Consider the following 12,882-nt stretch of genomic DNA (forward strand, 5'->3'; position numbering starts at 1 on the left):
CATGCACCACCATCTAAAAAGATCCTCCACGTGCCTCCACATGCACCTCACACCTGAATGTGTTCTGTGCACCCACGTGTGTACTGCGTGCCTACATGTGTGTTCTGTGTACCTGAGTCCTTCCCAAGGAGACAAGGGAAGTTCTGATAGATACGGTTTATGATGTAGCTCAAAATGCATTTTTTTTCCAAATTGTCCATTTTTCCTCAATTTCAGAAAAGTTAAAACATCCAAGCCTTGCACCCGAAAAGCATGTTGGATGCATGTCTCATGCCAGTCTCAGCATCTTCTTCACACGCTGCTTCGAGCCACCTGCAGGTTTGGAGCTGGGTAGCGAAGGACTGGGATGGGGGTTAGGGTTGTGTCTGTCACATGACCAAGGCCAGGGTGGGCAGCAATTTGGCGAGCAAAGCCAGCGTCCTGGGGCATCTGGGATTGGGGGCCGGCCTCCGCTGCACAGAGAGCCCTGGGCATGCTTTAAAGAGCCACGCGTGCATCCCTGGACATGTCGGTCTTGCATATCTGACATGTAGGTATGGCTGTAACGTGCTTTCTTGTACTGTTCAACTTCTTGCTAGATACTGCTTTTCTTAGAAAGAACTATGCCTCCACAGGCCACAGTCTGCCCATGTGAGTTGCCTTTGCTCCGGCATAATTTCCATTTAGCAGTGCTGTGGCGTCATCTGCCACAGAGTCATCTGAACAAGTCTGGAGCGTGTACACCCCTTACAACCAGAGGCCAGCACACGCCAGAGGGCAGGGGACGACGCCACAGCCTGAAGAAATAGATGATAATACAGACATTGTGTTTCTGCTAAAATCAAAACTTCATAGGAATTGCACTGTAATACTAAATATAAAATGACATAGAGCAATGAAATGGTCATGTTTCTCTCAAGTTGGCAAAATGAAGTCCTGTTTCGTGTAGTTTGTAGGTTTATCTAAAAGTGTACGACATGTGTTTCTGTATGAAGTTCGAAGATTTAGTCTAAGATCAGTAGAACATTTTATCTCCTAAGATCGAGGTCAGCCCTCTGGGTGTTAAGAGGAGACACCCCCTCAAGGGGAGCCGACGTCCTCATGCAAAAAGGCTGTTTCAACTAAAGGCGGGGGAGAGCGGGAGGTGGGCAGGAGGCTGACTCTCCGGGAGGGCTTCCTCACTTTCCCCTCTGAACAGCCGTGTAGTCTGTGTCCTGTTAAAAGGCTGCCCCGTGCATCCAGGAGCCTTCAATGGGAGCCTCACAAGCACAGTTAACTGGGCTTGGAACACTTACGTGCAGTCATGCCACGCGGCCTGGAGCTCAGATATGGTGGAATTTCTACAAGATGCCGGGCAGCTTCTGTCACACTATGTCGAGCTTTTCCGGGATAGGGCCTGTCTCTCCTCTCTTTCCTGTACCCTGGAACCTCTCTGCTTGCAACTACGGGGCTGTCCCACCTGCTGTGTGCAGGTGACGAGGGATCTCCACGCACGCAGGCCCTGCTGACCCCAGGACCAGCCTTGGTCCATGAGCGGGTGCAGCCTGAGTCCCCCGCCCTGTTCCAGGCCCCACCTCGTGCCTGCTGGACTCGGGAGGTGCTTCTCTCTGTGAACAGCTCACGGACGCTCTGCTTAGACCTGGGCAGTTCTTAGGTCTCCTGCCCAGACCAGGCGGCACAGCTTTGCTTTGTGAGCCTCTGGGCCTCTGTGGTTCAGCCGGGGAAGCACTGCAGGCAATCCCTAACGGGTGGGCGTGGCCACGTGCCAACAAAACTCTATTTACAAACTCCCATGGCCTTGCCCGGTGGGCCCTGACTCAGCGGCCCAGCCCAGATGATAGAAGTGCCTACTGGACGCAGTGATGCCGCTGAGTCAGAGGGAGGCAACGGGACAGGGCCGAGGCCCCTGCTGAGCCAGAGGGAGGCCTGCGTGAGCAACGGGACAGGGCCAAGGTCCCTTTTACTCTCAGGGTCTCCAGCACTCGGCATCCTCTGTCCCCGCCAGCCCGGAAGCTCTAGCTTCAACCTTGATCCTCACGGGTAGAGGTGAGTGGATGGCCAGACTCACTTCCAGCTTCCCCTCCCAACAGAGTGGCACAGCCCAAGTGCAGGCCTCACACGGGCTGTGGCAGGGGTCCAAGACCACCTGGGGCCACACCTGAGGTTTTCTTGGTGGGTCTAGAGGGGAGGGCGGAAGGCACCTTCAGGAGACTAGAGATGAGTTCGGGGACCAGCCTGCCCTTTCGGGCCGAGTCCTGAGGTCCCTGACTCCAGCCACGGTGAGCTCAGTCTCAAAGCAGCCTTTAGGGGCCCACCCCGGGTCCTGCCCGCAGCCTCCTGTGCACACAGTTTGCTCAAGCAACAACCCACATGCGGGCGCTGGACCTCGGGGCAGGTGCCAGAGTGGGGGCAGTGGGCAGGGGGAGGGGCAGGCGACCGGAGGTCCCTTACCAGGAGGAAGCAGGGGCTGACCAGCTTCCAGCACAGCCTCCAGTACAGGCTGGGCCGCTGCCCGGTCATCTGCTGGATGTCATCGCTGAACTGCCCGACGCCTGAGGGGAGATGAGGCAGCGTCAGCGCCCATCAGGGCAGTGCATTCCCCGATGCTAGACACACGTGGGGTCCTCGCTGACCCCCAAGGGTCCCACCTACCGGCCCCAGGCTCCGGCTGCATCCAGCCTCCTGTGGAGGGGGCCGGGCCACACCCCAGCCCACTGGGTGCCTCGCTGACGGGTGGGAGCCCACATGTCCGCTCCACCCTGGAGACCTACCAGGAAGAGCCACACCCCGGCAGGAGCTCCCTGCACCCCAGCAACAGCCCCTCAGCTCCTCCTCCTCATCCCACGGCTCTCCCTGCCTCCCTCTGCCACCGGTACTCCTCGTTCACTTAAAAAGATTGTGGTAAAAGACATACAACATAAAACTTCCCATTTTAGCCATTTTTATGTGTAGAGTTCATAATGTATTAATACATTCACGTACTGTGTAACCATCACCACCACCATCTTCAGAACTCCATCTTCCAAAACGAAATTCTGCCCCCATGAAACGCCAACTCCTCCCGACCCCCAACCCCCGCCAGGCCCCGGCATCATCTGCTTTTTGTCTGAATGAATGTGACTCCTGTGGGCACCTCCCGTCAGTGGAGTCACGCGGCACGGGGCCTCTGCGACTGGCTTACTCCCTGGAGAGTGTCCCTGAGGCCACCCAAGCTGCAGCCACCTCAGCATTCCCTTTCGTTTTAGGGCTGAACCATATTCCGTTGTGTAAGTATACTGTTACTGTGTCTTCAGAAAAGCTATTTCGAGAAACATAATAAACATTTTTTTCTCCCCAAAAGCAAGTACCAGCAGTCTGCTTTAGAAAGGCCTATTTTTCTTTCGCTGGTATCATCTAACTTCTAGGAACTGACCATAAGACCTTAAGAGTGAGCTCTCCCCCCACATCTGGCCTGGTCTGTGACTCGTGTGCCCACGGCTGATCTGCTGAGATCTGGGGCAAGTCTGGCAGTCGTCCCGTGTCCCCTCAGAAAGAAGCCTCCACACGGAATCCCCTCTGCACACCCCACCCCGGCATCCGAGCCCTGGACATGAGAGATGGACGTGGGAGGCAGCGGGGATGCAGAGAGGTGAGGCCAGAAGAAGCCAAGGGGGGCGTCTCCAAGGCCCCTCAGCCCCCAGACCCTTCCTCCCGGGCCCCTGCCGGAGCAGGAGTCATCAGCTCCAAGACCTACAGGACCGCGGCGCACTGGAAGCCCAGCGTATTCCGCAGCTTATTAGAGCACAGATTTTGTTTCATTTAGATGAGAGGGGCGTGGATTTCTCTTTGGAAAAATAACACAGATCTCAGTCTTTGGAGGCTCAGTTCACCAGGGCCAGCTTCTCCCCGACTCCCGTGGTTCCAGAGGCCATGGCGCTGGTGAATTCGAGGCACTTTCTCCCTTCCTCTGTGAAGGTCTATGTTTTGTTCAGGGAACATGACAATGAAAGCGATAGACAAAGTATTGATTCCAGGCACCCGTGAAAGTACAACGACGTTGATATTTCCCTTTTCTGTAGAGCAACACTGAAAACCAACACTGAAAACAACGTTCTCAGAATAGGAGCTATTTCTCTGATTTGTCTGAAAGCCAGGGCATTTATCTGGCTATAAATTCCATGGCTCTGAGGCATGACCCCCTTGTTTGCAGGTGAGCTGGGCGTCCTCCAAAACCAGGGCTCACGCAGCACCACAGACGTTCAGCCAGATCCCCACATTTTTTTTTTTATTTTTTGAAATGGAGCCTCACTCTGTCGCCCAGGCTGGAGTGCAGTGGCACAGTCTCGGGTCACTGTAACCTCCGCCTTCCGGGTTCAAGCTGAATCATACTCTGTCGTAAGTACACCATCGCTGTGTCTTCAGAAAAGCTGCAGCCTCCCGAGTGGCTGGGATTATAGCCGTGCGCCACCACGCCCAGATAATTTTTTTTTTTCAGTAAAGATGGGGTTTCACCATGATGGTCAGGATGGTCTCGATCTCTTGACCTCGTGATCTGCCCACCTCGGCCTCCCAAAGTGCTGGGTCACAGGTCACCGCGCCCAGCCTGCACATTCATGGTGAGATGCCCAGGTTCAGCCTTGCCACCTCCCCGGAAGCGACCTGGCCAGGTGAGTGGAGCTGGCACTCCAGCCCGTCTTACAGAAGAGAGAACTGAGGGGAGTCGAGGTGACTTGTCCAGGTCAGCACACAGGGAAGGGGCATCCCTGGCTCCAGGCTGGGTTTTCTGTTGCTGTTTAAACCCCTGGTGGACATCCCAGGACCCAGCTGGGGCAGACCAATGGGCCAGGAGCTGCACCCGTTGGGGCATCCGTTGGAGAGCCGCCCACTGGCCATCACGCCCCGACTGCTCTGGGGCTCTGGTCAGCAGGCAAGGCCATGATGGCACCTTTGAAATGCAGCATGTCACATCCCTGCTGAAACCCCCAGCATGGATCTGATTGTGTGGGATGGGCTCGCCAGTGCCTCCAGCGTGGAGGAGGTGGAAGACGCCCGGCCACTGTGAACACCTCTGACCACAGTGTGCGTCTTCCAGCCGCCATCCAAGCTAAGCACCTCACTGATCCCATCGAAAGGACCAGGGCCAAGCCTCTCCCCTGTGCGGAGCTGTGATGATCACAACCCAGGCTTCCGGCAGCTGAAAGGTGTGTCCTCACAGCGGCTTTGTCAGAAGGGGAGCGGCACAGCCACCAAACAAGAGGGCGTGGGCCTGGCTCCCTCTCCCCAGACTCACCGTAGAACCAGGCCACTCCGATGGCTTCGATGAGCACTCCAAAGAGGATGGACGTGCCGGCTGCAAAATGGTCCAGGAGCGTGAAGACGTAGATGCCACCCTGGAAGAGAGGGGAGCCTGTGGAGCTGCAGAAGGGCTTTCCCCAAAGGTCAACCTGGCCCGGGACTCACTGTGCACACAAATGGTTTCACTCAGTGCAAACTCTGCTTTGAGTCCCTAAAATTCTATCCACATGCAGCTACTTAGGGCCACGTCTATCACAAAAAAATAAAAATAAAAATGACCTCTCCTTTCCCTTCCCAGGGCTCTGTGTGCAATTAGAAATAGAAGCAACCAAACGTGGAACTTGGCAGTGCCTCCCTTGGAGAGCACGTGGCCTGGGCTCCCCCTCCCATGTAGATAGGCTCTGCCACCCCCTCCCACGTAGATGGGCTCTGTCACCACACCCCCAGTGTCCCCCAGTCCCCAAACCCTAGAGGGAGGCAGCTTCAGCCTCGGGCGCTTCTGGGGGAGCTGTCCCGGTGCTGAAGTGACTCTGGGACTAAGCTCCCATATGCAGTTACCCTGTGCACTGCTGTGAGTCATTCTCTGGGGTGGGTGGGGACGCAGCTTCCTGAAAGTGCTGTGGTTCTGTCTGGCCTGACAGTCCCAGCCAGGGCACCCCATGCCACATGCTAAGGAGACATGACCAGGAGAAGGCGAAGCCGGCAAATGGTACGTACATTGGTGACACAGAACAGGGAGAGAAGGAAGGTCGCCAGGACGATGAAGAGCGTGAAGAGCTCACGGTGTCTATGCAGCAGCTGGAACTCGTCGATGAGCCCGGTGATCACCGACTCCATACCGCCCATCTGCACACAGAGCACAGGGTCGGGCTGCAGGCTGGCAGCGCTCCTGTCCGCAGCCTGGGCCAAGATCTACTTGTCACCCAGGGGACGCACACCCAGAGAAGGACATGGAACAGGGGCCATGCGGCTGTCCAGGGTGCAGGACGCCTGGTAGTGAGGACAGCTATTGGTGAGGGCTTCTATGGCGGCACGACCACAGGAGAGAGGACCCAGAGGGACCACTCTATCCACGGTAGGGGGTTTGCAGTGTCTTCGATGTCTCTGGGTGGGTAAGATGTGGTATGGCTAAAACAACACCACCCCGTCCACTGCTGCTGCACAGGCTCGGCTCAGCCAGATTTTCCTGAGCAAGACGCGCCCACCACGCAAAGCTTTTGGGTGCACCTGGCCCGGCCATTGGCTACACCTTCTCGATGGAGCCTCCCAACTCCAGGCATCCTCCTGTGAGATGCCATCCAGGCACCTGACTCCTACGTAGTGACCTTCTTCATCTTGCTCGGTCTCGGTCCAGGACCCCCCTTCATGCTCCCATGTCAGGAACACGAGGCCTGTGGTCAACCCAAGAGCTGTGGCCGAGCTGGATAGGATATGAGTGGGGGTCAGGTGCATGACCCGTGTTTATAAGGAAAGGGATTCTGGGTACTTAGGTCCCCTGCAGCTGACAGGGAAGAAGGAGCCTGAGAAAGTCTAGCAGGCCCAGGGCTGATCGAGGGCTCCACCTGCCACCCCCAGCAGCTGGAGGTGCAGGGGCCACACACAAAGCATTCAGGGCCAGGCCTGGGGTTGGTGGGTGCTAGGAACTGCTGTTGCCCTCCTCATTCCTCGTGGGGTCGCCGAGGGTTCCAGGGAAAGCCATGAGATATGAAGGACCTGCTGTGTGCCCTCCAAGGCCCCACCACTCTGGTGTCCTGAGCCAAGTCTTTGGTGGCTGGGGCCCTGCTGCACGTGCGTGCATGTGTGTGCGCATGTGTGTGTGCATGTGTGTGCGCTCATGTGTGTGTGCGCTTGCACGTGCGCATGTGTGTGTGCATGCGTGAGTGCATGCATGCAGGTGCGTGTGCATGTGTGCGCGCGTGTGTGTGTTCATGTATGTGTGTGCGTGCATTTGTGTATGTGTGTGTGCATGCGTTCGTGTATGTGTGTGTGCATGCATTCGTGTATGTGTGTGTACATGTATGTGCACATGTCCAGGATCTGTAGGTGGCTCAGGGCAGGGCACACGGGTACCCCAGAGTAGAGGGATAAAGGAAAAGTTAAACTCCAGTCACCACTCACCCCAGCCCCAAGAAAGGTCTCCCAAATAATCGCAGGGCTCGCCCAAGTGCACAGGTCTGGGGGCCGTCCGTGAGCCCAGGGATCTTGCCTGGCCCTGGGAGGGCGGGGCCCCCTTGGGTGGAAGGAACCCAAGTGCCGAGCACAGGGCGGGTTACTCACAGCGCTGTCGATACCCAGGGTGAGCAGCATGATGAAGAAGACCACGGCCCAGGCCGAGGACAGCGGGAGCGTGGCGATGGCCTCCGGGTAGATGATGAAAATCAGCCCCGGCCCTGAAACAGAACCCGCCCTGCTTGCCACAGAGCCCAGGCTGTGCTCTCCCACCCATCCTGCCCCACCCCGCCCCGAGAGGCCAACACGGCCTGTCACAGGCCTGTAGAGACTAGGGCTGGTGCGGTCCTGCTGAACAGCCTCCCTCCTGTGCATCCAGCAGACCCTGGCCTGGGACTCAGGAAAACGGAAACCCAGAACCGATGGGAGGGCTTTGGTTCATGCCCGCCACCCAGCAATGGAGCTCCTGCAAATTACCTGTGTCCTCGCGGGTTATGGGGGCGCGGGGAGAAGGAGGGGCAGAAACAAGGGGAGGGCAGGAGGGATTTCCAGGCTGGTCCTGCCCTTCATCCCAGGGACACCTGCTAACGTCCTTCTAGTTTTTCCTGCACATATTATGTGATACACACGCAGGCACGTGCACGCACATATTTGTGCATTCAAACTCATCCATGCAAAAACACATCCACGTGTACACACACAAATAGATGCACGCATGGGCATGCACACACACACACACAAGAACACACACATCACACACAACCACACTATTCAGTAGCCTAATTTCTAAATTTAGCAAAACATTAGGGATACGTTCCTGACCTCTGCCTTCCAGGCACACGAGGAAGCTGAGGTCCTCCCACCCTCCCATGAGGTTAGACATGGCTGCACTTGGCCAATGCGCTGTGAACCCACGATGAGTGGGTCCCTGTGAGTGAAGCTTGGTAGAGGAGTGTGTGGTTCCTTTACCACTGCCCCTGCCACGGCATCCCGGAGGCCACATCGAGACGGGCTCCTATCAGCTGGGGCCCTGAGGGCTCAGAGGAGCAGCACATCCTGACGGATTCAGGGGCCCAGATGGTGGCTTCGAAGATAAGAGATAAACCTGCAACCTTGCTATCCCTGCAAGCTAGGGGCACGCCAGGGTGAGGGGTGGCATGGCCAAGGTAGAGGAGGTGTCCCCGCACAGCTCTCTGGGGAGCTGACGCGTGCTTCCTGCTACGAGCAGGCAGACCTGGATGGAGGTGGAGGGGATAAGAGCGTGGCAGGCACGCGACCAAAGTCAACGCAATTTGGTCTCCGATGACCCCAAAGTAAAAACCAGTCCCATAGGCAATTGACCATTGACCATTTCAGAAGCCTTGCGTCCTCCACTGGCTGGCACTGTCTCCAGAGCCCAATCTGCCTGCAACAGAGTCCCCTGTCCTCAGCAGGCACGTGTCTGGCCCTAGCCTGCGGGAATAGGCCTGGGCCTGGCCTTTTAAATAATCAAAGGCCAGAGCCAGGGGCCGTTCCTAAAGGTCTTTCAGGGGCCTTACTGTCAGCCAAGCAGCGGGGTCAGACCTGGGCTCTCACAGCTCCCGGATACCCTGGTGGACGGGGACAGTGTCCACGTGGGGTGGGGAGGCAGGCTTGCCTGAGACGTTCCGGGGCTTGGATGGTACCAGCCAGGAGCCTGGGAAGATATTCATCAGCTCGGGGAACGTAATGTCAACACCCTTGCCTGAGTTTCTGTACCTGAGTTAACATTTCACCCTGTTTTCTTGAGAATTACGCCTGTAAATGACATTTACTTTGCTTGTTATGCAATGCACAGAACATTCAACTTTATTTTCAGGGGTTAATAGAGGTTTCTGCAAACTATGCTAATTTATCATAATAAAGGGCAAAAAGAATGGAGAAAATGCATAAATGCGGCACCGAGTAAATTTCACTGCCCTGCATTTATATGCATGATGTTCCCTTCCTCTCGCTTTGACTGAATTTTTTTTTCCTAAAGGAAAGAACACGGGCTTTGGAGGCCCGCCTCTGAGCTGCGGCTCCAGCCCCGACCCAGGCTTCCTGTTGCAAGCACGGAGGCGCTTTCAGGTCTCTGAGCCTGTTCCTACCTGCGGTGCGAGGGTCCTAGTGCCCCCCTCTGTGAGACTCAGATGGGGTCAAGGCTGCCCCCGCTTGGTGCTTGTCGCTCCCTGCCCTCTCTGAGCCCCAACACCCAGGCAGAGCTCAGTCAGCGACAACACCCACACCAGATGGGCTTTTCTGAGCACAATCATTCCTCGCAAATGTAGCCTCCCCACTACCCCCCACCCCCACCGCCAGAGAAGACAGTCCAGAGGAAGCAAGGATGGGGACGCAGGATGGGAGCCCACCCAACCCAGGGGCCCGTGTCTGGAGGGAAAGGGCCTCCTCCACATCCGTGTGGCAGGGCAGGCCTGGAGGCAGGCGGGGGTTCTGCTGGCTGACACAGACCGAGAAGCCTCGGGACTCCCTGGAGCCCTCGGTTGCCCCAAGTTAGGGCTGCCAACGCCACAGCTTTCCACTGCAAGCACCAGAGCCAGGCAAGTGGCCCCGAGTGCCTGGACCCGCCCTCAGCCCCTGCATCTGTGCCCGTCCTGCCGGCTTCATCCTGCCTGGCTCACTTCCTGCTGCGGCTGAGGCCTCCCCGCCCTCAGCCCCCTCGCCCTCAGCCCCTGCACCTGTGCCCGTCCTGCCGGCTTCATCCTGCCTGGCTCACTTCTTGCTGCGGCTGAGGCCTCCCCGCCCTCAGCCCCCTCGCCCTCAGCCTCTGCACCTGTGCCCGTCCTGCCGGCTTCATCCTGCCTGGCTCACTTCTTGCTGCGGCTGAGGCCTCCCTGCAACTCACCTGCGCCTGCCCAAGACCTGGACCCCTCCCCACCCTCTCGGAGACAACTCCAGGCGTGCAGGGACACTCAGCGTCATGCGTCGGCCTGGGCAGCAGGCAGGGCCACCCTGTGCTGGAGGCCTCAGGGATCTCCCGGCTGCTCTGTGGCCAAGCTGACGTTCGCGCCACCCCAGCCTGCCTCCAGGTGTTGCTGGAGCGGCTCATTTCTCCCCTTCCCTGAGCTGCACGTTCCCACACCACGTGGCAAGCAAACGTCTAGAGGGCCTCAGTGACAACATCCACGCCAGACCCTGGTGGCTCAGCCCCATGTGGCATCCGCAGGGAGCAGCCGAGGGACCAAGGCACCAACCGTGCTGCTCAGTTGCATTTGGGCTTGAGGCTCTGCAGCCCAGGGTGGAGGGCCCACGAGGGGCAGGGCAGGGAAGGTGCTGGGTTGGGGGCAGGTCCGTACTGGTTTGTGCCTCCTTCAAGAGTGAGGCAGCAACTTTCACTGACGTCGCTCAGGGCCCGTGCGTCTCCTTCCTCTTTCACAAGGAAAAAGGCTTTGCTCAGAGCTCAGCACCGGGGGCTACGTGGAGCAGGCCCAGGCATGGCAGGAGGGGCTCACCGTCCTTGGCCACGTCCCCGATGGGCACGCTGTGCTTCTGCGCCATGTACCCCAGGAAGGAGAAGACGACGAAGCCGGAGGAGAAGCTCGTCAGGGAGTTGATGGAGGTGGTGACTATCGCGTCCCTGGAAGAACAAGACAAGCCGTCTCAGGAACCAGCTGAGCTGCAGCAGCTGCAATTTTCCAGTCATTATTCTTAATTTACTGTGTCTGGGGAAGGGGGCGGGAGGTCTTTGGAGGGGCCGCTTTTCCCAGTGAGTACGGCCTTAGCAGCCTGGCAGAGCTGTCCTTGGACCACCTTGGCCCCCCGGCTGAGCTGCTCAAGGCTCAGCCATCAAGGCTCAGGGTGGGCAGAACAGACGACTGCCTCTGTGCCCCGCGAGTCCTGCTGTGGGCGCCTCACCCAGGGCAGAGCTTCCAGAACCTCCAGGAGCACACACCTCCCGGGGACCTTGCTAAGATGCAGATCCTGACTGGGGGGGTCTCATGGGGTCTCAGGGCCTGCGTTTCCCGTAAACTCCCAAGGGTGCTGGTGCTGCGGGCCTGGGGGCCCCACTCTGAGGGCTGAGAAACCAGAGGGCTGGAGGCAAGCAAGGGAGGAACAGGGAGGGTCCTGGGGTCGGACAGAGCACCAGCGTCCTCCTCCTGGGTTCCTGTGTGGCCTGTCGCCGGGGTGGAAGGGCCCCACACACTTCATCTGCAGAGCACCTGGACCCAGGTGGACGCAGGTGGGCTGCAAGCAGGGGCTGCCTCGGGACCTGCCCTCCAGCGCCCACTCTCGGTGGAGCCCGTCTGTGGTCTCTCTGACCATTCTGCTGCACACACTGTCCTTGTGTTTTTACTGCGTTTCTATCCTCATGATGTGGAAGAAAGTAAGCACAAGTCCATAAAGGTCAAAGAAAGCAGGTCCCAGATAAAATTCTGTTTCTGTTTTTAGGAGGATTTGGGGTCCAGCACAGGGCTTCAGGTGCCTGCTGGTAACACAGGGTGCACATGGGATGGGGGGACACACTCGGGGAGTTGTGAAGCTGGACCCTGAGCGAGGGAGGACAGAGACCCCGCTGGGGCTGGTGCGAGGGAGGAGGGTGTGTCCTTGTGCCGGGAGGGGCTGGCCTTGCTGCTCGGGGTCCTCAGTGGGGAATCTGGCCGCAGGTCAAACCTTGGCAGGTCCCTCCCAGGAGGCGACACACCCACGTGCTTCAGTGCCTTCTTTAAAGCTGAAATCAAAATCGTGTTGGGGGCTCCCTCGCTGTCGCTTCTGTCTGAAAGGCCATGCACCTCCCACGCTTGCGGGTTCCGTTGATCCGCCCTGTCCTCACCCAGGAACGTGCTATTTCTGGAGGTCAGCAACCCCTCCCCAGTATCGACGAGGCCCCTGCCTGGCCCTGCTAGGGGCTCACCTGTAGCAGTTGTTGGTGAACTTGTTGTAGCTGGAGAAGGCGATCAGGACCCCAAACCCCACGCCCAGGGAGAAGCACACCTGGGTGGCCGCGTCGATCCAAACCTGCAGAGCCAGAGGGCAGTGAGAGGCTGTCCCAGGAGAACGCAGGACCCGAGCACCCTCCCCATCCCAGCCCCACGCTAAGGCCTCTAAACTCAACACCATCCTTAAGAGGCAAATGGCAGCAGCGCGACTGGTGGAAAACACAGCCTCAGGAAGTGAACCCTCCCGGGTCAGCAGCCTGGAAGAGCCTGAGAAGCAGGGCGCTGTCCGTGTTCACTGATCTGGGATTCCCCATGGAGTGTCAGGGCAGCGATTCCACAGAACCAGAGATGCCCTGCTCCATAGCCCTCAGAACAGCATGGACCCATCCACACAGGACAACCGCAGCGTCCTAAAACCCTCAGAACAGCACGGACCCATCCACACAGGACAACCGCAGTGTCCTAAAAACCCTCAGAACAGCACGGACCCATCCACACAGGACATGATTGTGGAGCCATGGTATCCCTCAGACCAGCACGGACCCATCCACATGCTGCATAATGG

The 12,882-nt window shown here is 58.0% G+C and overlaps 1 protein-coding gene across 2 annotated transcripts in view; it reads right to left on the reverse strand.

Moving 5' to 3' along the window:
- The window catches only part of SLC6A3 (solute carrier family 6 member 3), a 49,685-nt gene that overhangs the window by 11,066 nt on the left and 25,737 nt on the right, over window positions 1-12,882 (reverse strand). For both annotated transcript variants that reach the window (XM_015139698.3, NM_001032826.1), the window contains 6 exon segments: window positions 12,293-12,396; window positions 10,893-11,017; window positions 7,531-7,643; window positions 5,971-6,099; window positions 5,249-5,348; window positions 2,431-2,531 (listed from right to left, as the gene is read on the reverse strand). In XM_015139698.3, coding sequence (XP_014995184.1) covers window positions 2,431-2,531; window positions 5,249-5,348; window positions 5,971-6,099; window positions 7,531-7,643; window positions 10,893-11,017; window positions 12,293-12,396 — 672 coding nt within the window.

Source organism: Macaca mulatta, chromosome 6 (genome assembly GCF_049350105.2).
Source record: "Macaca mulatta isolate MMU2019108-1 chromosome 6, T2T-MMU8v2.0, whole genome shotgun sequence".
NCBI lineage: Eukaryota > Metazoa > Chordata > Mammalia > Primates > Cercopithecidae > Macaca > Macaca mulatta.